This window comes from Agelaius tricolor, unplaced genomic scaffold, assembly GCF_023055355.1.
Source record: "Agelaius tricolor isolate 1412-34295 unplaced genomic scaffold, bAgeTri1.0.p SCAF_18, whole genome shotgun sequence".
Lineage (NCBI taxonomy): Eukaryota > Metazoa > Chordata > Aves > Passeriformes > Icteridae > Agelaius > Agelaius tricolor.
The window spans coordinates 5136076-5161272 of record NW_027269278.1 but is presented as its reverse complement, the minus strand read 5'-3'; the positions used below and the strand labels follow the sequence as shown (position 1 = coordinate 5161272).

At 40.1% G+C, this 25197-nt stretch overlaps 1 protein-coding gene across 17 annotated transcripts in view; it reads left to right on the top strand.

The window, feature by feature from the left end:
- The window catches only part of TENM2 (teneurin transmembrane protein 2), an 883055-nt gene that overhangs the window by 769580 nt on the left and 88278 nt on the right, over positions 1–25197 (top strand). For 11 of the 17 annotated variants that reach the window (XM_071443114.1, XM_071443128.1, XM_071443117.1 and 8 more), the window contains 3 exons: positions 4730–4925; positions 7718–7819; positions 11589–11621. In XM_071443114.1, the coding sequence (XP_071299215.1) occupies positions 4730–4925; positions 7718–7819; positions 11589–11621 (331 nt within the window). The remainder of the gene's footprint in view (positions 1–4729; positions 4926–7717; positions 7820–11588; positions 11622–25197) is intronic. The other 6 variants (XM_071443122.1, XM_071443121.1, XM_071443127.1 and 3 more) reach the window with 1 other exon arrangement.

The following is a 25197-nucleotide window of genomic DNA, read 5'->3' as shown; positions in this document are numbered from 1 at the left end:
TCCAAGTGCCTGGTTTAGTCAGTCAAACTGATGTAGCTGTAAACTTGTCTGGATGCAGCCTGTGTGCTGTGTGCAGGGGGAGTGGAGCTCGGAGGAGAGGCAGAAATGCAGTTTGGAGTGGCAAGCAGAGTACAAACAGGAATGCAGTGCTTTTGGGCAAAATCCCTCCAACCTGTGTAGTGCCATGCAGAAATAACAAAATGCACATTGCAGGCTTGAATGATCAATAGGAATTTAGCAAAAGAGAGTCATATTAATAGAATTGATAATGTATAGAAAACGAACTGTAAATATCAAGTAATGCATGAAGTGACTCTGCAGAGTTTACAGCAATTGTGGTGTTGCTACATGCTGGTAGCACATTCCAAATGATGCATGAAATGAGGTAACCTGAGAGGAGCTTTCCTGCAATGTCTGGAGAAGGCAATGTGTGGGGCTGTATTGTTTTCATTTCCAGCAGCGTGGCTTATACTTATAAATGTTTCATGTCAAAATGAAAACTCTTTTCATTCAGACCAGGAAATGGCTTTATTTGAAAAAATACTTGGAGAGCAGGGGAGCATCAGCGTTCCCTTGGTTTTTTAGCAGGTGCTCAGACACTTTTAGGTGCTCAGAGCACCTCAGAGTTGCCTGGTGAGGCTGGCCTGAACTGGCTGGATTGTGGCACATCCAAATGTGGGAGCAAACCGCTTGGTTGGCTGCCATCGTGGGTGTCAGATGTTTCGTGGCTGTGCTTTAATGAATAATTACCAACTGGATTTTATGAAGAACTAATTTTAGAGCACTTTGCAAACAAGTTTCCCTGCCATATGTTTTCCTGGCTGCTTAGATCCTACAGGGCTTTGGCATAAAGGCGAATGCTGGCCGCCACCCGAGGCGTGCTCCCCTTCTCCTGTTGGATATGCATCCCTCATTGAGATAAGAGCTCTAGGAGATCATTCTTTTCAATTCCTAATCTCCAAAACTCCTAGGCATTTTGTGGAGGTATGCAAATTGTTTTAAATCTAAGACAATCCCTGAAGATTATGGCAGCTCTCTGCATTTCCAGTCCTGAGCCCTGCGAGCTCCCTCAGCTCCACAGTGGTCACAAGTGGTTCCTTTCCTCTGTGTGTGGCTGGGCTTGGTGGCTTTGTGCAGTGCTGGAGTCACAGCCATAGGTGTGAAGTTCCCAAACTGTTCTGCTGACTCCCCGTGGTTACCAGAAAAAAAAAAGCCTTTATTAGCCCATTAATAAAATGCATCAGAGGGTAGAAAGCCCTGAATGGAGAAATTATAAAAACAAATTGCTCAGAAAGAACTTAGCATGAGATTTTAGGTTTGTAAATAAAAGTAAGCAGTAGGATTTCAGTATGCTGGGTAGTAAAAATAAACAAACTCACCTAGAGAGTGAATTTGGAATTTGTTTAGCGATGTAGGCTGGCAAGTCACTTGCTTATATTGGGCTTTAATCATAGTAAGTACTCCCTGCTGCAAAATTGAGCTCTGATGTAGTCATTTGGGATTTCTGCTGCATGTTGTTCCTGAGCTGTTTTAGCCATTTTTGTGACTTTCAGTATGAAGCCATAAACTATAAAGGATCATAAAAAAAGAAAACAAAAAAGCCAAAAGTCAGTGAAACTTCCAAATTACTTCCATGATTTAATTTGGTTTGACATGTCCATTCCCTAATTCATGTGATTTAGTGGCCTCTTCCTTAGCAGTTGTGTGTGTGTGTGTTAGATTAAGGATTCCACAGTTGCTTTTTAATGATCATGAAATTACTTGCCTCCTTTTCCTAGATGGGTTTTCTAATCTATTCATATATGCCAATAAGTAGCTTTAAAGCAAGAGTGATATCTTCAGCACAACATTATGTAAAAGTAATTAATCATGCAAGGGTGGTAAATCAGAAAATCAACAGGGCCGTGAAAAGCAAAATGGTGATTCAGCCAAGCATGTGAAGAATCTTATCTGCTTATGAGTTCCCAGTGTCATCTTGGTGACCCTTCAGTCAGGGATTTTCAATTTTGGGGCACAAATACCTCGTCCTTACTGACATACTAAGATTAATATACCCAGGGAACCACCAGCAGATACATTAATTTCCTTCTTTCTTTTTTTTTTTCCTCAGTCCTTAGAAATCCAAAGAGGTATAAAAATGTAATATTGTTTTCTGTATCACTTTGCACCAGTACTTCAGCATTCACGGAGTTATCCAGATTCAGTCATTTTGCTTTTGCCTGGGCATTAAACTATTTGTCCTGGTTTGATTAAAGAGGGGCAATACCACTGCTAACTGTACCAAAGTTAAAATCACCATGCCAAGGGACCTGCTCTCACTAGGTCACACCCCATCATCATGAAAAGAGATTCTGCAGCTAAAACTACTTCAAGCAGCTTCAGGCTGAAAACTCTTCCCCTTCGATCTGGCCAACTGCTGAGCCTTCTCTGCTATATGAGGTAGAATCAGCATCAAACAGGGGGAGGCAGAGGAACCTGCCAGCACAAGCAGAGAGGAACAGCATGTTGCCAGTGAGAAATGTCAGCTTTTATTGCTGCTTCCCCAGTTGACCCTTTTTTGAACAATTGTTCTGAAGAGCACAATTTCTTTTTCCCAAGATGTTGCCCAAGTAATAACATTTCCCAAGGAGGTGATGAGTCTGTCCTTAACCTCTGACTGTTAGACAATGGCTTTTAGCAATCTTCCCAAATGCCATTGATTTCAGAGATAGATATATGTGTGTTTGGTACCTCACATATGCTGAAAGTTCCTGGCATGCCAGAATTCTCTACATCTCTGGCATGCTTTGCCTGAGTTTTACTAATTTATCTGATTTACCTTTTCCCATTTAAATCATATGTGGAAAAAGGCTCAAGTGGATGGCAGTCTGATATTGAGTGAAACTTTTTATTCCACTTCTCTTACTTTGTTCCTCATTTAAAAGCATAGAATCATAGGTAGAGTGCATAATGCACTCAGTATGATGATAGCTCTCAACATTAGTAGATTGGGGCTCAAATTTCTCCCTGCCCTGGATTTCCTTTGTGGAAAGGCTGCAGGTCGGTGTCACTTCCACAGTTTACCAGGAAGACAATAGTTCTGGCAGACATTTCCCTTTGTTGTAAGGCTCAGCATACCAGGGCTCTGTAATGCTGGTACATAAGAGGTTTTCAGCTAGAAAGGTGAGGCTTTATACCCCAGTTTTGGGTAGATGTGATGGCACTAGAGTGTTAAATTTGTCTGTCTTCCACTAATAGGGAGAATCTTCATTATTTTATCACAAATCGTGAATAATTTACTAGGGCTCATAGATCCTGAGTGGAATACAGTGTGCAAGACAGTGTGTGTGTCCTTCTCTGGATGTTTTTTCTATTTGGGAGGTAAGGTTACAGTTTTCAGTTTAAACTGGAAGTAGGGGAAGGTGGATGTTTTCTCATAGCTGTTGTGGGCACAGCCTGGAAGTGTTAGAGATAACAGAGGGAAATGTAATGAAGCTACTGGCAAGCAAGCACATACTATTACTGTATTTTATTGAACACATGCATCTTTCTTTAGACATGTCTATTTATCTCTACCTACTCCTACACAGATAAATGTGTCTAAAACAAGATGTGTTTTCATAGGGGACTTGTTATACAGCTATCAAAAGATTAGATAGATTGTTTTTGGTGTTTCTTAAGGGCTTCCCTTAGATAGGGACTACAAGATCTACTCAGTTGAGCTTGAGAGCTCCAGAATCCCAGACATTAATGACAGAAAAAAGCCTATTAGGACAGCTATCCCAGCTGCTTTGTTATGCAGAGTTATTCCCTGTTGTAGACTAACCAATATTTCTTCCAGTCTTGCTTAATTGTGGCATCTCCATTGGGAGGCTATTTACTGAGCTTAATAGATGGGAAGCTTATCTAACATTCATCTTAAATTTCTTTCTTTCTTTTTTTAGTTTCATGCCATTAATGGTGCCATCACTCTTATGTTGTAAATAATCACTTGCTCTGTTTGATCCCTTTTCCAAAGATTAATGCAATGTTCTACCTTCTTTGGAAACCATCCAAACAGAAATTCTGTTTTCCTTAATATAAGTTCAATTCCCTTATTTGTGTTATTCCTTTCCATGCTTCCTCTGGTTTTTGTATCACACTTGCCCTGATTGTTCCTCATACAACCTCAGGTAAGCAACTTTTACTTTGTGATGTAAAACTTGTGCAGTGTATTTTTATCTGGTCATGAGTTACATTAGATAAACACATTTCCTATTCCTCTTTCACATTCTGGGGGCTTCCATTCAACAATATGTCTGGAGTTACACCTCAGATATCTGTTCCTGTTTCAAAAAGAATTTATTGCAGGCAATTGCTTAGAAAAGGGCGTGGGTCTCCTGAGTCTCTGAAAGCTGTGTAGGAACCTAAAATTAATAGGTCAAATAATAGATTTCAAACTGTTTCTCAAAAATCATCCTGTCAATTGGTACATTTTATGATCACCTATGCAGAGGAAAGATGCATAATTCTAGGTCACTGTTTAAGAAAGAATAAAAGTCACAGAATCTCTTTGTGATCCATGGTCAGCTAGTAAATGTTAGTTTCCCATTTCTTCCAGAAATACCATTTCATAACAAGGTAGAGGAGAAAATAGAGAGGCAGATTTTTGAGCTGAACCATTCTGTATTCAGGTCTGTTTGTTTGGGATTTTGTTTGTTTGTGTTCTCTTTTTTTTCCCCCCTTGTTTTTGGTGTTTTCCCTCCCGCAGTATGATTTCATGGAGCGTTTGGATGGCAAGGAGAAGTGGAGCGTGGTGGAGTCGCCGCGGGAGCGCCGGAGCGTCCAGACCCTGGTGCAGAACGAGGCCGTGTTCGTGCAGTACCTGGACGTGGGCTTGTGGCACCTGGCCTTCTACAATGATGGCAAGGACAAGGAGGTGGTCTCCTTCAGCACAGTCATTTTGGGTAGGTACTCCACCAGCTGGGTGTTTTTCCTCTCTGTTTATACCCTCCCTTCCCCAAAGCTGGAATATTTTTTGTCCTTATGTGATGCTGTGCGTTTTTTTCCTCAACACTGCTCTGGCAAAGAGTCAGTAATGGCGTGTGCTGACTTTAATTCCCTCATTTTTCCTCTTAATATTTTAGCATTCCCCTAGATCTTGAGTTTAGTCTTGGAAAACAAGGCTCAGAAAATTCAGTGTGGTTTGAAGCATTCCCCAGTTAATATTCCCCTCCCTTATCTCACAGCATTTTGATACTTTTTATTTGCTTCTCTGAAGATGCTTCTTTGCACCCAGGTGGAATAGTATCCAACAGGAGAGCTGTTTAATCTTGGTGGAAAGACAGCTCAAGAAAATGACACCTGCAAATGAGATTGTTGTTTGCAGCCATCCTAGAGATTGAGACCGTTAATTAGCTGTGTGTTGCTTTACAGCTTACCAGTCACCTAGCAGTGAGTCGTCTCCTCAATGTGGTGGAAGAACATCCAGCTGCGGTTTTGTTAGAATAGGATTACATTCAGTTGAGAATCAAACTGAGTCTAAATTCTCCAAGCTTTATTAGATTTGTTGTCCTTTGAAGCTCTTAATGAACTTTGCTGACTATCTTTTCACTGTGGTGTAACAAATTCTGAGGTATCCTTTGTGATATTCTGTCCTGGCTGGGGAAGTCTGAAATGGCCCTGTGTTGTAAAAATCTGTAATTCCTCTAAGTTAGGGATACTATAAAAAGTAAAAATGAGGTTTTAGATTTAATAGTCAGAGGTGGTTTCTAGTCTTGCCTTATTAATAATATGTAGCTTAGGTTTTTTTCCTTTTACATTAGTATAGCATTCATTTTGTTGGCCTAAGTCCCAAAGGGTGTAGGTGAATAATCAGTACTGTCATTAAGTACAAACATAATTGTTTCTCTTACCCTGAATTAAGATGAAAAAAGTAGTTTTCTATGAATCTTAAAAAATTGATATATACATGGAGTGGTTCCACAAACTATCAATTACACAAAAAGCTTTTGTATCACTTCTCTAAATTCCTCCCCTGCCAAACCATGAAATTATATAATTTTTCCCCCATATTTCCCATCGAAGGCTTTTTCCACTTCTCTAAAAACAAGAATATTTGTGCTCATATCTTGTTATGCCCCTGTTGTGCTTAGAAAACCTTAGGATATTATAAGCTGCCCTTTACAGGCTTTCCTGGTCAAGGCTATAGCTTTCAAGAGCATCAAAGGTGTAATAGCCAGGTAGGCTACTTGATAGAGCAATGATAGTGATTGAAATGAAATCTGGAGAAAAATATGGTGTTTTATCTGGTTCTACACACCTTGTATCAGATGCTTCATAATGAAAGGCTCTGAGACAGCTGAACATCTCTCTGGTGTGGAAGAGGAGGAAGAATAACAGAAATTATGTTAACTTTAAATACTAAATTGACCATGATTTTGAATACATAGTAAATGCTTTTGTGTGCCATGAAGCAAAATAATGAATAAATCTATAAACAAGCTTCTTCATGAGACAAATTGATATCTTTGAGCATTACATTTCAATTTTTTCTTTCTATTGTTTATATGACTCATTTCAAGAGTCTGACATCTCTTTAAAAATTTGCTTTAGACATTTTGTATTTGGTGTCCTGTAACTGTGAAATTAGATTTAAAGTTCTACTTGAATCCTTTTCTTCTTTGCAGTTTAATGTGACAAATAAAAATACTCTCCATAGTTCTGTTAGTTCCAAATCCAAATTCTCTTTCCTGTGTTGTCCAGCAGCTTGATTTGGTGCCTGGGGCTGACAGAACCATTTAGTTTGGAACCACAGGTCCCACAACAACAGGTAGTGATAGTGAAGAGTAATATTCCAATTAGATTTTTGTTCCAATAATTCACTGTTGAAAATATGTTCTGCTGAAATCCAACAGCTTTCAAATTAAAATCATTTTAAGAATTAATTTCAAAACTGGAATTTTATTTTTAGATTGTTATTATGCAAACTAGTGTATGCTTTATCCAAATGCTAACAGAAATTGTGGAAAATAAGTATTTTGGTGCAGCTGAAATATTATCAGGCTTTTGTGTCTACTCTTTTCATGTTATTGAGGTCATCAACATTTCAGTCACTCACTCAAACTCTGATATTAAACTTTGTCCTGTGTTTTTACAAAACTCTTCTTCATCCTCTTGCACAGCCACCTGCATCTTTTTATTCATTTCTTTAAGGATCGAGTAGATTTGCCAGAACAAAAGAGCTCCTCTTTATTATGTTCAGCAGATATTTTGTCCCCTTAATTAATGAGGCTTTAAATGCCTGTAGAAGGAAAAGAAGAGCGAGTCCTTGGGGTGATCAGTTTGCCATGGCAGAGTGGCTGAGCTAGAAGAGTGTCATTGCAAAAGGGAGAGTGTTGATTTTCCTGAGGAAGCATTGTGTTTGCTGCACTGTATAAACTCCAGCATGGCTGTGGAGGTCCTAAGACCTCCTGCCTATTTTTGGAACAGAGCATTTGAGTGCCATCAGAAGACCTTGGGTTCTAATAAAGCCCAGAACTTAATATGTGACTTTAGTGTGTCACTAGATCTCTACGTGTACTCATGCTCTCATGGCTCTCAGTGCATTCTGCCTCACCTGAACCTTGTGCTGCTAATGTTGTTAGGGGTTGTACTTCTAAGTATCGAGGACAAATTAAAATGGAGAAAAAATAAACAAAAAATCTGTAGCCTAAGTAGGCACCAACCAATTAATGTGCTTGTGATGCTTTAATTTCAGACTCAGTGCAAGACTGCCCACGTCATTGCCATGGGAATGGCGAGTGTGTCTCAGGTGTCTGCCACTGTTTTCCAGGATTTCATGGAGCAGATTGTGCTAAAGGTATCATTTTCCCCATATTTACAAATAACCACAGTGTGTGTCTGTCATCTATTGATCTACAGTGCCTGCTAGCTAGCATGGGTCTGAGCTAGATTCAAATAGAACAATTTGCTTTTTTTATTCTTAGATGTTGAGTTAAATATGTTCAAGAGAAAGTATTGCCACATTTCCAATGAGCTTGCATAGCTACAGCCTTTTTTTGTGGCAAAGGCAGTAGACAGAAATGGCAGAAAATATTTATTTTCTGGAAAAGTGGATGAATTATCAATGCTTTCTGATAATCATTAGCTGGTCTGGAAGAAAAGACTGGTTGTCTTCATTGATAGAGTCTAGTACATATTCTGGCTTGCCTGAGCCTTACTTTTAGTACAAAGCATCTTTCTTGCATATAAAATTACTCTTTGACCAAAGGAACTTTGCCTTTTGTAGAAAAATAGGTAGGACCTGATAAAATCTTAAAATAAACATTTTGTGAAATGTCAATTGTAAATTTAACAACTAAAACTGGGAAATACACTGCTATCAAGGATTAAGTAGAAATCTAAATGACATCTATGGATTGGCAGTATGTGTTCATTAAGTTTTTCTGAGAGTTTTGGATAGCAGTGGTAGGGAAAGGATTCACAAAGAAGGACCTCTTTAGTTTGTACAGCCAGTAGCAGATGTGTTGTATAAATTTAGTGGCCTGGTTGCATTCCCCTCTGCTCCTGAGCACACTCGGAACATTTTATAGTTTGCTTCCTTCTTAATTTGTGTGAGATTTAGGCACACTATCAATATCATGCTTACAATTATTTTCCAGGGGGTTTTTAGTGTTCCAAGAGGGAAAGCCTGGTGTTTGAAAGCTTTTTAAACTTGAAGGGCCTTAGAAATTTGCTCCTTTCTTCTTGGACTCCTGATGCAGTCATGAGGAGAGTTCATTGTGTGCCTCCTCTCTCACTGCTGTGGCACATCCACGTGTCTATGAAATACTCCTTGAGTAGCTGCTATAGTTGTACTGGAGTGAGTAATTTCTGGGTTTTGTTTCCACACTTGGCTCTTGAAGGTGCCCCAGTAAAAAAAAAAAAAAAAAAAAAAAAAGGAGAAATAGAGAACCCAAGGGCCTTGAAAAGCTAAGACTGCCGTTTCAGCATTCACCTTGCTCATTTTACAGAACATTCAACTAGTTGTTTGATTACCTGAGAAATTAAGACAGCTGGTAAATCTGGAGAGGAGCTATCTGTAGTGCACAAAGTGAATGGTGTGATAATGTGAGCTATAAATACAGACTGACAGCTCTGTGCATTTCTGTGGTGTTAACCTGTGAAAGTATGCATGCAGTGACTGTGTGCTTCACTGCCACCCTTCACACATACATGGCCATTATATCAACTCATTTGCATTTTGAGTTGTGCAGCAATCCTGCATTGTCTACTGAACCTCTGTGTAGCCCTGTATGCTGTGTTAGTGCTAGAAAACACTTCGTTCAGGCTGTGACAGATAAATAGCTTTTGAATAGGGTGCTTGTCAAACTATTTGTCAGGCTTCTCCTGCCCCTCAGTGCATTTCCTCTGCTTCCTGCTTTGTCCTTTCTGTGTTGTCTCTTTCCCCTCAAAAGCAGAAATGGTTTCATGGAAGCTTCCTTCAACTCTGGTACTGTTTTCTTGTCAGACATCATGGTATTTCTAAAGAACAAAGAAGCCTGAAAAACTGCACAAGATGAGAACATGGGTGTGTTGACAGAGCTGGTGTTTCTGTGCTGGAACAGCTGCACAGCGTTACCCTGAGAGCTGGGTGTAAGGGCTTTTTGCCTCACCTCTTTCATGCCTGTTCTCACAGCCACAGGCTTTTCTGCTTACTTGAATGCTTTTCATATGTGAGAGCAGTTTCAGAACACAGAAGTCAAAATTGGAATATTCTATGTAGGGTAAAACACAGTAAAATGAGATAGAGAATTACATCTTTTCCATCATACTACGTGTATGGACACATGTTTAATGTAAATTTATATTTGAACTGTCACAAATATGGAAGGTTAATGTTTTTTTTTTCAATTTGATTTTTTTCAATTATTATTTCCTTAGCAATGCATCTTTCAATATCTCATTTCTCCACCATAAAATAAGTTGAGTCAAGACTCAAATGTGGAGAAAATGTGAACAAGCTCCTCAGATGGCTTTTAGAACTTGGTCCATGGAGTAACAGCAGTCTGAGAGCTTCCCTTTGTGTGAACTCCAAGTCTGACAGATACAAAACACAATCCTTCATCCCAGGGCTGATCCTGAGGCCATCAGAGGCAGTGAGACATCAGGGGAGTCTCTGCAAACCATTTGCAGGCAGTGCACAGGGAGCCCCCCATCCATGTGGTTCTAAAAGATAAAAATGAGGGAAAGCTGTGAGACACAGCACAGATTTGACTTCAGATCCATTCGCTTCAAGAAAAACTATGAAAATTATTGGAAAGAGATGAACTTTTGGCCCAACCCACAGGGTGTAACGCACTTTCGTACCCAGATTGAAATAGAACGAACTTCACCCTCTCAAACACTCCTGCCAAACCCTGTGTGGGGTATTTCTCATTCTGTGGAAATAGCTTATTATCTGGTATTCAGTATCAGCAGATTTACACCATTCTTGCTTAGGCAAAATTCCCTTTGGAGTTTATCCTTATTAAGGTTAAAGAATTTCATCTAACATACAAAAAAGGTAATGATACGTTTTGATCTCATGTGGATAAGATATGGCATACAAAGAAAAAGAAAATCTGATAATCAAAGGATAATTCCATGCAGAGATGTGTCCTGATAAAGCAAGTGTGTACAGTTAAAGCCAGTGGAAGATTTGCTGTGAATTGAACTGCACTGTGAGTAACCTCTTGTCCACAATTACGTGTAGGAGCTATTGGTGAAAAGTGATTCTCTGGCCAAGGATCAATTAAAGAATCAGACATGCAGCTGTGATTATTGTAATTTTTTGGTGTGTTGCACCTTTTTCTATTCATTTCTATTTTTCTGTAAGCTCTGTGATAAAACCACTGAAGTATATCAAGAAGTCCTTCCTGCTTAGAATTGTTGCTGTTTATGCCTGATCCTAGTTTGGATTTTCAAGGTCTGTGGTGAATCTGCAGCAGGCATCCTTCAGCCTGTCCTGCCTTTCACCACTTGGGAATGGAGTTCAGTGCTGCAATGAGTTGAGTTCTAGAAGTCACTCAGACTTGGCTATAATTTCATTTCATCTCATAAAGTATTTGAAGGGCATGCAACTCTTCCACTCCTTTAACAAAACCACTTCCAAAGACTCTGTCAAATACTGTTTTGCAACTGTGAGCAGAGCCTCCTTTAATTTTACATTTTAAAATACTTGGATTTGCATCATAAGCATCTTTAGCTAATCTGAAAAGGTGAACAATGCATCATCACACAGGATTTCTACATTGATATGATGAGCATAGCCTGCTAAGAGATGGTGTCCAATTTGTGAAAGAAGGACAAAAATGGAGTCAAGTAGCTTATGTCAACTGCCATGAAGTTGCCATTTAGCAGATACTTCTAGTTGATTATGCAATGTAATTAGAAACATGTTTAATATTTTAATCTAAATGAAATGAAGGCTTTTGGATTTTTTTTTAACCAGAAATTTGTGCGATGTTTGATCAGTTGACTTTTTAATCTGATTTTAAGAACTCTAATTATTCAGATTTATGTTATTCGCAATTTCTTTTCCTGTTCTCCTTGTGTGGGTTTTTCATTATTTTATTTTCATTCTGTTTGTTTTTGGCTTACTGGCAAAGGACGGCGCCACTTTAATAAGTATAAAAAGAAGGGTAGGTTTTTTTAAAATTTCTTTTTATTTCTTTTGCAACATCTATTTAGTTTGAAATAGTTACAAAGCTGTAACGTGTAGTCTCTCTCTCTCTTTAAATATATTCTAATGGATTTGCTGTTTGCACCACAGTAAGAATTCCTACCATTGCCATTTTCTTTGTTATGTGTGGGCTATTAATCTCTGTATAAAAAATGTAAAAAGCTGTCAATTATTAGGTAAGTAAGGGTATAATTACTAGAAGTAGCAACTCTTGCATTTTTGTAGTTGTTCTCTAATTTCAGTTGTTTGAGACTCATCTTGCTCTGAGGCTTTTCAGAGGCTTCTTGCTTTGACAACAGTGCATAAAGTAATGTTTTTTCATCCATGGAACACACTGCTTGAAACTGCTGTCTTTGTGCCATCTCCAGAATGCTCCCAGTGGCATACAATGTTCTGGGAGTGATTGCAATGGGGACAACATTAAATTTTGGGGTGCATCCTGCAGAATAACTCAGTATTTGGTTCATTGCTGTAGAGCACATGGCCCACAGGAATGAATGATGTCCAGCTGTTCATGTCTGGGAGTGCACATCTCCTCTCTGTGTGACTCAGGGAAACACTATTTGTCATCAGAACTTGAGCTGAAGTTTTAGGAACTGGAAATTGCTTAAGCAGACAGAAGCTGCCTGGACTCTGAAGGAAAAGGTGAGGGGATGCTGAATCCCCTTTTTCCTCTGCCTGCCCTGCACATGGCCATGGCCTCACGGAGGAGATGGAAGCTGAGGTGAGGCAGCACTTTGGGCCTTTGGTGGCACAATCAAACTGGGGAAAGGGTATTGAACTATTGAACTATTCAAGTGGCTCCCTGCAAATGCAAGAGCAGGTTATGGATCAGAGAAATGAGGGAGGGTAGATCAAACAGAGTGATGCCATCCCCAGATGGGCTTGCAGAGCAAACATCTGGAGAGGAACACAAGTATGAAAAGTGCCAGGTTTGTGGCATTATTACAATGTTGTCCTGAGCCATAATAGAAGTTAAAGGTGACCTGTTGTGGTTAATCCTTTACACACAAAGCAAACAAATAAAAGCAGCACCTGACTCCAGCGATGCACCACCTCAATGCAAGTTGAAAGGGGATGAATGGGAACCAATTGACAGATAGGAAGATACAGGAAAAAACGGTGAAAATGCAGGGTTATAAACACGCCAGCAGTGTGACTGTCATCATCTTGGGGCAGCACTGATAAAGGCAGTTTTGCAGAGGGGAGATGGGGCAGATAACATCTTTGTGGATTATGGAGGGAAATGGGGCCTTCGGAGGAGAGACTGAGCAGTCTGAAACAGTTAAAAAAAAAAAAAGCAGTTAAAAATTTTCACTTTCAAAAGCATCCTATCCTAAGTTCTAGAAAGGTTGAAGTCAGAATTCAAGCAGTGAGCAGTGTGGGCTGACGGGGATCTGTAAATGAAGTTAGAGCATGAAGTTCATGTTCCATAAGATAAGAGACCTGAAACAAGACTGGCAAAGAAGAACCACACAGCTGAAGGTTAGATTAATAAATTAACAATATAATTAGTGAAGCAGTGTTGCACATAAACATGACTGAAGAAGACTGGATTTATCAGTGGGGAGAAAAAGGTGTTCATTTAATGTAGATTTTATTTACTGGAAGCCAGGGCAGAATTCTGACCTAGAGATGCAATTCAGAATAAAGTCCATAAAAACTGTCAAAGCTGAATGTGAGGTGAGGAAAAAAAAAAATAATCCAGGCTATGAACCTTAATGAAAAGTAGAATGACTGTATTTTCCACTTTGATAGAGTAAGAATGCAGGGTAGGTCTGAGAAAAAGTGAGATAGAGAAAAAAAGGTGACTCAAAGAAATAACTACTGGTAAGCATTTTAGATGTTCATAATCATAGCATGTATCATCTTACACTTACACTGTACCATTGAAGGAAGAAAAAAAATGTGTGCTTTTCTCTGGAAATGCTGCATTCCTGACTTGTCACCCACACATATCTCACATCCTTTCTTGCAGTTGACAGAATCCAGCATGTTCAGCTTCTCTCTTTGTATCTCTTTCTGGGTGGGTTTGTTTTTGGGGTTTGTGTATTTATGTGTGTGTGTGTGCCAACTTCTGTGCGTGCTGCAGCAGCAGCACAGCCCTGGCTTGTCACTCAAATCTTCTCTCCCAGTGGGTGGAAGCATCATTTTGATACTTGAACAGACAAGGCTGCCTTTGGCAGTGTTCCCCACCAGCAGTTCCCACCTCTCTGACTCAGTACCTTAAAGTGCCTTCGTTATAAATTTTCTTCTTGTTTTCCCAGTCTCGCATTTTATTAGCAGGCTATTTTCATTTCTTGCTAACTGGTCATGTCCTCAGTTGCCTTCAAGGCTTTTATGTGCAGGGCAGTGATTGCCTGCCTGCCCTTGTTTTTCTTGGTTTTACAGAACTACATTACACTCTAAAAAGGAGCTTGTGCCATTAACTCTGGCTAATATTAATTACAGAATAAATAAATAGGCATGCAGCCTATTTTGACAATGACTGACAGGCATTGCTGTCTATCAGCTGCTACCTGGCCTGCATGAAATAAGATAGTAGCTTTGATCCAGTGTCAGGCAGACAAGGAGAGCCAACACAAAATCCATCACTGCAGCTCTTTCTAATTGGCAATTTAAGCAGGAGCCAAGGGCTGAAGGGGTCACAGGCTGAATTCTTTCAGATTGTGAGTGCTCATGGCTCCAGAAGGGGCTCAGGGCAATAGGAGCCATCGTGTCTGGTCTGAGCTTCCTTAGCCATCCTCAGGGATCCTCCTGGAGATTGGAAGTAAGAACAGGGGGCTGGATGGAGGGGCTGGGCTCTGGAGTTCTACAGCAGATACCTTGTTAAATTTCTGTTAGAACACAAGGCATTTAACACATAACATTTCACTGCTGCCTAGGAATGTGTACCTGTCCCTCCAGTACAGTGCAGATTGAGCAGGAGGATTAGCAGTGCTCAGACTGCTCCCTTTTCTGCACCAGGCTGGATCTGGTGCTCATACCCTCTGCATTCTTTGTAAGAGAATATTTGCAAAGTTGAAATAGCACCCAGGAGCTGCTTGTAGCATTGGGAATACTTGAGTATATAATACTTCAGGTATCTGGGTATATAATGAAGTATTTGAGTATATAATACTTTAAGAATATAAATTTCAACATGCAAAATATTAACTTCACATTGTTCTTAAAGTTTCTACAGCTTCTGCTGATTCCAGCATTGAATTTAGGGTTATAAAGAAATAATCTGGAAAAGATCTTGTCCTGAATCGTTTTAAGTGGGGATTCCCCTGTTGTTTAGAAGTACATCCTTCATTCTTTTTGTTATGGTTGGGCCTCTACAGGGAAACAAAAATGCTTTAAATTTTTTAAAGAAATGTATTTAAAGTTGATAAATACACCTAATAGTTGCATCTCATGTGGCAATTTATTAGCATGTTTTCTGTATTAAAGTACCAGTAAACATACAGGCGAATTTCTCTATGTGAATTACATTGTCCTTTCAGATATTTCTGAGTTCATGCTGTAGCCTATGAACTTGAAATTATGCATGATTCCTTTTCCCAAAGAGCTTGTAGAATAGTGGTGCAGCTAAGAAGGCAGATTTATTCTGCAGGAGAAGATTTTAGACAAAGCTGAAAGGATTAAGAAAAAAAATAATGGGTAATGCTGAGGAATTCAGTAATGGAGGAAGAAGAAAATAATTGACTGATGCCAGTGATGGACAAATTATCATAGGTGGAAAGTGGACATGTAAGGAATTATAATTCTCTAATTTCAGCAAACACTTGGGTATTTTTGTGTGGTCATTCACTACCCCACCTGGAGAAACTCAGGGACTAAAGAGAGCCACAGGCAGCAAGTACTGGAGCTGAGCTGGAACCAAATTTTATTGGCTTAGTATTATGAGAAAGTTTGCTTTGCTTATGTTCAAGATGGAAAGCACATGGAAACACAGTAAAATCTTCTAAATGGTTTTTTCTTTAACAGCATTATGTAATATTTTCATACTTAATAAAACCTGGGTACATTCATTTGATCTTTCACAGCTGCCTTTGAAGACTGCTGTGTTATCAGTTACTTCTCTTTCTTCCCTTCTTAAACCTGTGCAGCACAAACACATCCACTTGCACCAATATCTTCTGTTTCAATGGAGTTCCAATAAGTAGAATGTTTCAAAAGGTTCTGAGGAAGTGGACATCCATATAAATACACGCAGGACAAAAACCATTGTGCAGCTTAGTTCTGGCAAGCCAAAAAGCTTTTCTTCCTTCCTAATACTTCCATTGGTGGCCAAGAATTTCTCTTCTCCCATTCTGTTCTGCTGAGCTGAATTGTGCTCTCTGTGCTGTATGCCTTGTAATTTGTTTTTGTGCTTAATTGGTTAGCTTATCTAATTGTATTGCAATCTACATTTTGGTTTTATTTTGCTTTGTCTCCCTGGAATTGTACTGGTGTTTGTTCATTTCATTAAGTTCTAAGGGTTCATCCTGGCAGTTGTATTGGGATCATCTTGGAGTCCTTGTGATGATGGTAAATGTCATTGAAGTGACTATGATTAAGCAGTACTGTAAATCACATTATAGAAATACAGCTGTTGTCAGACATCCTTAGACATTTGCCATCCCTGAATAACAGAAACAGCCCTGAATCACAGCCTCAGATTTCAGCATGCATGACTTTTTTCACACCTACACTATATCTGGATTCAAAACTGTAATTTAGATATTTTCTATATTTAGTTCTTACTTCAGTAAGATTAAATTCAGTTAACTGTCATCCCCCTTCTCTTTCTCAAACAAACAAAAAAATCTCTAATTCAAATGTAGAAAAATGTTTAAATATCTGCAGCTAATGTGGAACTGTGCAGTTAAACATGTTATGATTTAACTTTTCTGGTAAATTTAACAAGGCAAATAATAGTAACTGAAATGAAACCAAACCAGCCTGCATTTTAAATACCCTGAATGCTGCAGGCTATGGGTGCAGTTCTGCATCTACTGCACTGCTGTTTAGCCAGAGCTAAGCCACTACCACAGGAGGAATAATTTTTGCACCATTCACTGGCAATGGTGTAAAATTTACCAAAAATAATGGAAGAAATATTTCACTTTTTTTTGTTCCTTTTTCTAGAAGCATGAGTGACTTTGTGCAGTTAGTGCTTTTCAGTTGTGGATCACAGCACTTAGGTTTGGAAGGGAATTTCTGGTATCTGATGTTTGTCCTTACTGCTGCTGTTTGTGAGCATCATCTCACTGCTGCTTTTTTCAAGCATCATCTCTTTGACTCCTCACTGACTCTTTCCAATGAGATGGCAACTGAACACTCTGAAATAGTTTAGTTCTGCCTTCCTCCACAGTTTTCCTAGTGATGAAGTTATCAAAACATAGGAATGAATATCTACATGCCTGTCTATGACAGTAGCTGATTTCAACATCTGCTGGTTCCCATCTGTTGGTAGGAAGTAAAACTTGTTTCTCTGCGTGGTCTTGTAGCAACTTCACTGCTTTTATCTAAAGCAGGAATTTCACAGCTCTGATTCTGTGTTACTCACAGAAAAGGAGTTGGTTTGGTTGCTTTGGCTTTTTTCCTTCCTTTTCAAAGGCATAAAATAAGTGGCAAACTGATCAGTCTCATTCTTCTGTGTTAAGTCAGAGCCAGAGCAAGGGAACTTCCATTTCCTTGAATGCATTGATGCATATGAAAAAGAGATTGAACTGTGCTGCTCTTTAAGGGTGCAGCAGAGAGGCAGGACCTGATGTGGATTGGCTGCAAATCACCTTCTGCACTGTGTGGGGAACTGCACTCTTAGCACAGGCAGTGACAGTGCAGACCTTCTGCCAAGGTGGAGAAAGCAGCAACCAGGCTGACCAAGAGCTGAATCCAGAGTGTACTGACAGAACCAAGTCCTCAAGACATTTGACCCCTGGCACAGCTAGCTGATTTATCAAGTGTCAGTACACTCAAATGTCCTCCTTTTTCTCCATCTCCAATTTGCAGTTTGTTTTATGCCACTTGAAATTCTTTTTTTTTATGTGCAGCTGTGCCTTCTCCGGTGGCACAGAACAGTGGTCTCTTTCCCTCCCCTGAAGCACTCCAAAATCTTCATCTAAGATCCTTGTTGGTGGTTAGTGAGATTGTCTAAGCTCATCTTCACAAAAGCAGTAATGGGGCTGCAGTCCTCTCAATCTACCATTAAAATAGTTCTGAGGTATTTGATCTTGGCTTAGTTTTGATTTCCTTATTCTTATGGACTGCATTATTGTTACTGCAAATATTACAGGGGTTAAATAATCAAGCAAAATTTACTTGTACCAACAGAGCAACCTCAAAGAGACTGTTCAAAAAAATTGTTGCATTTCTGGAAATTGGTTCTAGTGTGGGAAGACACATTTGTATTTCCTACATAGATTTTTTGGTAACAGTTGTTAAGCTAAGCAATTATCTAATGGAAACAGGTACTTTGTGCAATGGTAGAGGGGGGAACAGCAAGTGTTTTCTTTTTGATGGATAGGCTCACACTGAAGGCATGAGAAAAAATATGACCTTTGTGATAAATTTGGGCCAAAGCAAGTTTGCTGAGTGTTCAGAAGAATGTAAATATTAATTGTGCAGTTAATGCTGTCCAGTCACTTCTATAAAAATCATCCCATTTTTTTTGTAGAAGAGCTTAAGTACTTATTGATTGAGAACTTCTATAACTCCCAAAATGGAGGCATCCCCATATCTCTACAGGTATTTTAAATGAATTGAATTAATCATAGGCTTAAAAGTCTCTAGTGATCTTCGTTAAGTTTGCCGGGTTTAATTAAAACATCTGTGCAGTTTTAATTTATCGATTCATCCAACTCATATGTCATGTTTTTAACACACCCCAGCATGCTCTGCATCATTTTTAACCCGATTTCCACTTAACTAAAGCAATTAAATTCACCCCGGATTAATTAAAGCATCCATACTTTAGTGCTTAAGTCAGCGTGTGCTGCTTTCCCCAAATGGTTTCTGAATGTCAGAGATTTGACACACCTGATGGGTTTTTTGTCCTTCTGGAAATTCTTCTGTGGGTTTCCCCCTTGCTTGCTAATGTGCATTTTGGCAGAGCTTGGGAGCTTGGTGGGGCTGGTGTTGGGCACCTGAGGCAGGGAGAGCAGAGCTTGACTGCTGGGAGAGACTTTGCTTCTTGATGCTGACCTGGTGCCAGCCAGGGCAGGACAGCTCTACTGTTAAACCATTTCAATTAGTTCTGTGTTCTGCACTCCAAGCATTCCATGGAGTAACTGCTGAACCACCTCATGCCAGTGACAGTTGTTCACAGTTGTTTGTTCTCCTGCTTCTGGATGAGTTTCTAGATTATTTCTGCTTGGAAGAGCACATGCTCTTAGAGCAACCTAAAAAAGACTTTGCAGATCGTTCTAATTGTCACTGTTGTTAAGAATGTTTCAGCCTGATGGGAGTTAGTGAATTTAGTGATCTCTGAAGAGCACCAGACTAGCTAAACACCATTCTTCCTGACTGTGCAAATAGCACATTTGTGGGACACAAAGAGCAGGTGAGAGAACACAGTCCTGGATTCATTCAGTTTCCCATTCCAGAATTATTTTCCTGGGCATGATTTTGCTAGGGTGGAGCAGCTTATCCCAATGCAAGTAGCATAAAATTAGCATAAACTAGTAAAAAGAAACAACATAAACCATGAAGTGGTCTTAGAAGTTATTTCAGATTTTCATATCCTCAAATGAATTTCAGTAAAAAGTACGAAGTTTGCAGACAAGTAGTGAAATATGCTGCCAACTGATTGAAATAGGTTTAAACAGAACATATGAAGGGAAGTGTTCTCAAACAACACCATTGTATTTTCAGACTACAACTAATAGATTTATATGTTTTCTAATTTTTTAGAAATGTCTATGGGCAAATACTTGGTGTAACAAGGGGTATGATAATTAAGGGCAAATATTTGGTGTAATATGGGATGTATAATAAAACAAGGGATGTCTCAATTCTTTTTTGTGTATAATATTAATGCAAAGTCTGGAGCCAACATTTTGGATCAAGTTGACAGCAATTAATTTTTTTAATAACTGGGCTGATTTTCTAAAATGCAAATGCTTTTGATTCCTTTGGGTATAGTGATTTTGTTGATTTTAGGCCATTTAGATTAAGATTGTTCATACATAAATAGGTATGACTTCATTTTAGGAGAACGGGAACTTGATTGTAGCTTTTGCAGTGAATCTAAAATTATTTGGAGCTTTGGTTGACAGTTGTAGGATTCAACTCTTGCATCAGTAAAACAGAACTTCATCTGCTTACTTATTAATCTAATTTGTCCATTGAAGAGAAATTATTATGTGTAGTCTAAATACTGCATATGCATCACCAACATAAAGACCAAAAAGAGAAAAATGCCAGTAAGTACAGTGTGACTCTGCTCTGATCTATCACGTTAGGAACCAGGCAGCTGTACACAACATTTGTCTTGGCTCTTTCCTCTATTTCTGCTCCAGTTTGGAGCTGACCTGGAGTGCATTTATAGGCTTCAGATTAGACTGTCAAAAACTGGAATCCATCTTCTTTATGAGTTGGCAAAATCATGCATAATCTCTCAGCAGTAGCAGCCTAATCTCTGCTAAAAGGAAGTCCAAGTGTGAGGTATTACAGAGTCTGAATTAATTATCCCCTAGAGGAACTGCACCCAGAAGGGTCCCTGGTAGGGCTCAGTGCTAAGAAGTTTGACCTACATCTGTCTTCAATTCAATTCCTGGTGGTCAGTGTAAAAAAAGACAACTTCAGTTTCATTATGCAAGCGTGCTTGCATTATCCACTCCTTTATATAACAATGAATTTGTGCAATTCCATCTCCAAAGAGCATAGCAAGGCTGCCCAAATCAGTTCAGTGAATTTTTGTGACTGAAATTTACTCCCTCCTCCTAATCAGGAGCACCTACAGATAAAAATAAATATATTTCTTAAGTGTGGCAAAATTCTGTACAGTTCAACAATGACTGAACGTATCTTACATTGGAGTATAAATAGTGTCTCTTCAGAATGCTCTTTTTCTGAGTGTGTTTATTTGTTTAGAGGGAAGTAAAGCTCTAATGGCTGAGACCAAAATTCCATTTCACCCAGGATTTCAGTTGTGATGGTGACATACAGCAGATAGCTGAGGGAGAGTAAAAGTTTTATAGTTTTATTTGTCTTGGTTGCTTCTCCATTAAATTCTTCTGGTTCCAGAGGTAGCATGTGCTGGGACATTCTACAACAGACCAAGCCTCTTTGTGTTCAGTAGCCTTTGCAGATTTTCATTCCATGAATTTGTTGAAATTCTATGATCAATCACAGAATGTTCTTCTATGAGTTTTAACTTGTCATTTAATCTTGTTAAAATTGTTTGATGGAACAGCCAGCAGTGCTCAGGCACTGTAGATAATTCCCAAGTGCTCTTTTAGTTCAGTCTTAAGGTCATACTTGAACACTCAGTCCTGATTTTCCATACTATTTACACGGTGAACAAACAGCCAAGCTCATCTTTTTTGCACTCCAGCTTGGGGTAAGAAAAATGTGGTTTCTGTGCAAGATTGGGGCTTGCAAGCATTATGGATACAACCATTCTGGCCCTTACCCAAATGCCATCTCTTGGTGCAGTTTTGTCATGGGCATCTCAGCACAAAATTCTGTGATACACACATTAAAAAATTAGATGGGACCAAAAATTATATTCTTCCTCTACCATGTTTTAAAATTTACATTGGAATGAAAAACTGAGCTGCTTGCAAAATAAGAAAAATATAAGGGCATTGCTTTTGACCTGGTCCAGGACAGGGAAGCATTGTAGATGCAAATTCAAAAACCTTTTCAGTCTGCATATATTTGTGCCCAGAGACTCAAATAATTTTGAAGAGAAATATACCAATTTGTCTATTTTCTGAGGAGGAACTGAAAAAAGTCTGCAGTAGAGAACTGACAGCCTAGATCCTAGTGGTACAGGACTCTCTGCACCAGGGTAATGTTTGCTCTACAGCAAGAGAAACCAAGCCAGAGCTCTGCCTTCCCATCCTGTTTGGAGCTTCAAGTAGCAGGGGAAAGCCTCTCAGCCCAGCAGCTGTGTAACTAATCCAAGTTCTTCAACAGCCTGCAAGCGTTTGTCTCCTCAGATATCCTTTGCTGGTTTCTTGCCATGCTTTAGAAGAGCTGCTCTGGTGAGTATGTGTGTGTGGACACTGGAGGGGGTGCAAGGAGTGTGTGCACAGACTGCAGCTGGGACACAAGAGCTGGTGGCTTGTGGTGCCAGACACTTTGGGCATTATCCCCTGGCCATCTCTGCTCCTCATCTGTGTGTAACAGGCTGTTACCAAATCACCTTTCCTCATGCATCAGGGACTATGAACATTGCTCCAAAATATCCTTTAGAGAGAGAACTTTTAGAGGGATGCTTGGCTTGTCTTTCCTGCTCCATCAGTGTTCTCAAATACATGCAGGACTCGGGGGTCTGCAGTGTCTGTTCATCAGCTGAGCCCTGTGTTAAAATTTTCATCTGATTTTGTTCAAATCCAAGTAAAGGGCATCATCCCATAACCAAAGAACATTAAAGGTTAATAGCTGTTGTGCTCATCCAGACCTCACTCAGGACATACACCTTTGGGCCTAAGTTGCCTGAGTGTCGCCATAGCTACTCCTGAAGATCTCTGTCCACCTTTTACCAGTGCTGGTGTAAGCTACACAGTCAATCTCTCCACAGAAATGAGATGGAGCTTGGTTGTTCCTTTACATAAACCACCTTCCTCCACATTGCTTCATCAGACTTTGAGCAATCAGTTCTGTCCTGGACCAGGAGCTGCCCACTTCCCATGGGGAAACACAAAAGTCCTAGATAACAAGAAATCCAGAATATTATTGAGGAGTTTGCACATCAGCTGAAGCTGCCAGGATGTAAAACGAAGGTGGACTGGTTTGGGTCTCATCCTGCAGCAATATGATCTAGGAAATAGGCATAGCAGAACTCTGTCTAGGCTACCTGCTCCTGTTCTCTAGAGAAAAGCAGCTTGATTCTCTCTCCTCCTCACAAAGGACAGAATATAAACCCATAGCAAAAACAGTCATGAAGAGCTGTTCAGTACAGCAGTGACAAGCCAGCTTCTTGTAATAACCTAGACCTTCTTGAATTCTTGCTAACGTGTTTCTCCTGCAATCTTAGTGACATGGCAGTCTGGGAAATGCTAAAATCTGTCCCAGAATCTGTCGTTTTTCTTATTCTCAAATTGATATTCCTATAGTTTGCAGAATAACTCCAGCAGAGGGTTGTAGATTAAACTATGGCTTTAAGTTGCAAGGGCCTTAATCTTAACTGTATCCACTTCATCCCTAGGGTTAAGTGACAGATTCTCTTGTTTGTCCAGAGTCAGTTCTGGTGTCACTGGCACTGTGACTGCCCTGGCAAACCCCTGAGGGCAGTTTGCTGTTCAACTTACAGACAAGCTGCACAAGGACTGAACAGATCCATGAACCACAGCAAGACCTTTGACCTGATAGATACATGAAGAGAGGAATGAAAAGCTGTGACATGGCTTTCAGCTTTTCTTAAATTCCTGAAGCACCATAGCAAAGTCAGGGAGCGCTGACAAAACTGCTGTGGGAGCTCTTCAGCCCAAGAGCCAGCACCATCCAGTAACCTTTCTTCTGCAGTGCCAGGCTCTGGTATCCCAGAAGCTGAACCATGCAGATCCAGGTCAAAAGCAGGAGATATAAGAATGGTTTCCCCCCAGACAAGTTCCAAATAGAAGATACCCATCACCTTTAACTGGACTGCAGTTACCCATTGCTTAATGAGACTTGGGGACAAAGCGAGCAGAGAAGTGATCTTACAGCAGGTGTCCGGAACAGAATTACAGGTCCAGACCACTCTAGCTGGGTCTAGACTGGTCATAGTTGAGTAGCTTGGATGTTTTTGTTGTTTTGTTTTCTCTTTTATTTATTTTTAAAATGGGTTATTTCTGCTCAGTCCCTCTTTCAAGGTAGTGTGCTGTTTAAATAGAGTTATTGTCTTTATTTGAGTTTTCATGCTAGAGGAGAGGTTTGCAGAATAGAATTCCTTTCAGGAGTTGATTCACATGTTGGTCTGTAAAACAAAACAAGAAGAGCTGTTCCTCACTTGTATCCAGCTTGTGAGTCAGCTTTAAGTTTTTATCCTTATAACTACTTGAACAAATGTGGTTTCTCCAAAGAAACTGCCTATTACTTATCAGATTGTCCAAAGAAACTGCCCACAGATTCATTTATCCTTCCTGGGACCTGTTCTTTCCACCAGCTTTATCACAGTGTGGTGAGGAGCTGGGTGGGCTCAGCAAGTGTGTCCAGTGCAGTTGGGGAATCCACACTGAGAAACCATCAGCAGTGACAGCTCTGAGTCTGTGCAGTGCCATGGAAACATGGAGAGGATTCACATCCAGCAATATTTACTTCCTTCTGTGGTGGACTTCACCAAAGGGACTGCAGGCTTAACCACCATATACAGGAGCCTTGTCCTAGAGAGAGAGATTTTTTTTGTGTTAAAGTGAGTTCCAATTAAAAGACCAGGGTCTGTACAGTGTTTCAGGGTGTGCAAGATGACACCAAGAAACTCGACACTCATGATCACTCCAGATCTTCAGGACAGGCTGCATTGTGATCACTTGTCCAAAATCCTCTACACCGTGCAAAGAGAGCAGGACAGAAATTATTACCTTCCTTATACTGATTTGAGAAAATGTATCAATGTCAGCCCAAAACAAGCCTTTAAATTGCAGTGAAATGGAGAGTTATGGACAAAGGAATTGTGCCCCCAGATCTTCATAGCCAAAAAGGGGAGTTGGTGCCAGGTTGATCCCTTTCCTTCTGGCTCACCTGGTGACTTGCAGGAGGTGCACACCTGATCAGGGAAAGGCTGTGCTGGGAGCTGAGCCAGGCTCCTCAGGGGAGCATGCAGCCAGGAGGAATAGTCATACAGCATTCAAGTTGCTGTTAGTTCAGTGTGTGGTATATCATGGAAAGGTGTTTGATGCTGAGGTGCAAAAAGATGCAGGATAGACTGTCCTGGAGTGCAGTGTGGGGACAATTTGTCTGTGTGGTGTTTCAGTACAGCTGGCTGAGTAAACTTAGCTCAGAAACCAGCAGAAATTTATCAACTTTTTCACTGAACTCAGTAAAGCACGTGTGAACATAGATCACATCTGAAATGAAAATGTTGCTTGTTGCAGCAGACCTCTCTGTCATTAGGGTAGAGATGAGCCAAGACACAGACTCTCATTTAACAACATGAAAAGGGTCCCAGTTTATTCTCCTGTATAGTTCAGCCATCCTGACTCCGACCCCAGCAAGCTCCTACTCTTGGCTCCTCTGCCAGCCCCTGACTGCTGGCTGTTCCTGCTGGAATGTGACTGCAAGTGTTTCCTTGCTCCCTCTGCCCACAGAGGCTCAACTGGGACTGCAGGCTCCAGCAGCATCTCTAACTCCATCAGACCCAGACAGGTCTTCTGCAGCAGCACCTCTTTTCCTTGTTCTGTTCTTCTTTGTGTCTC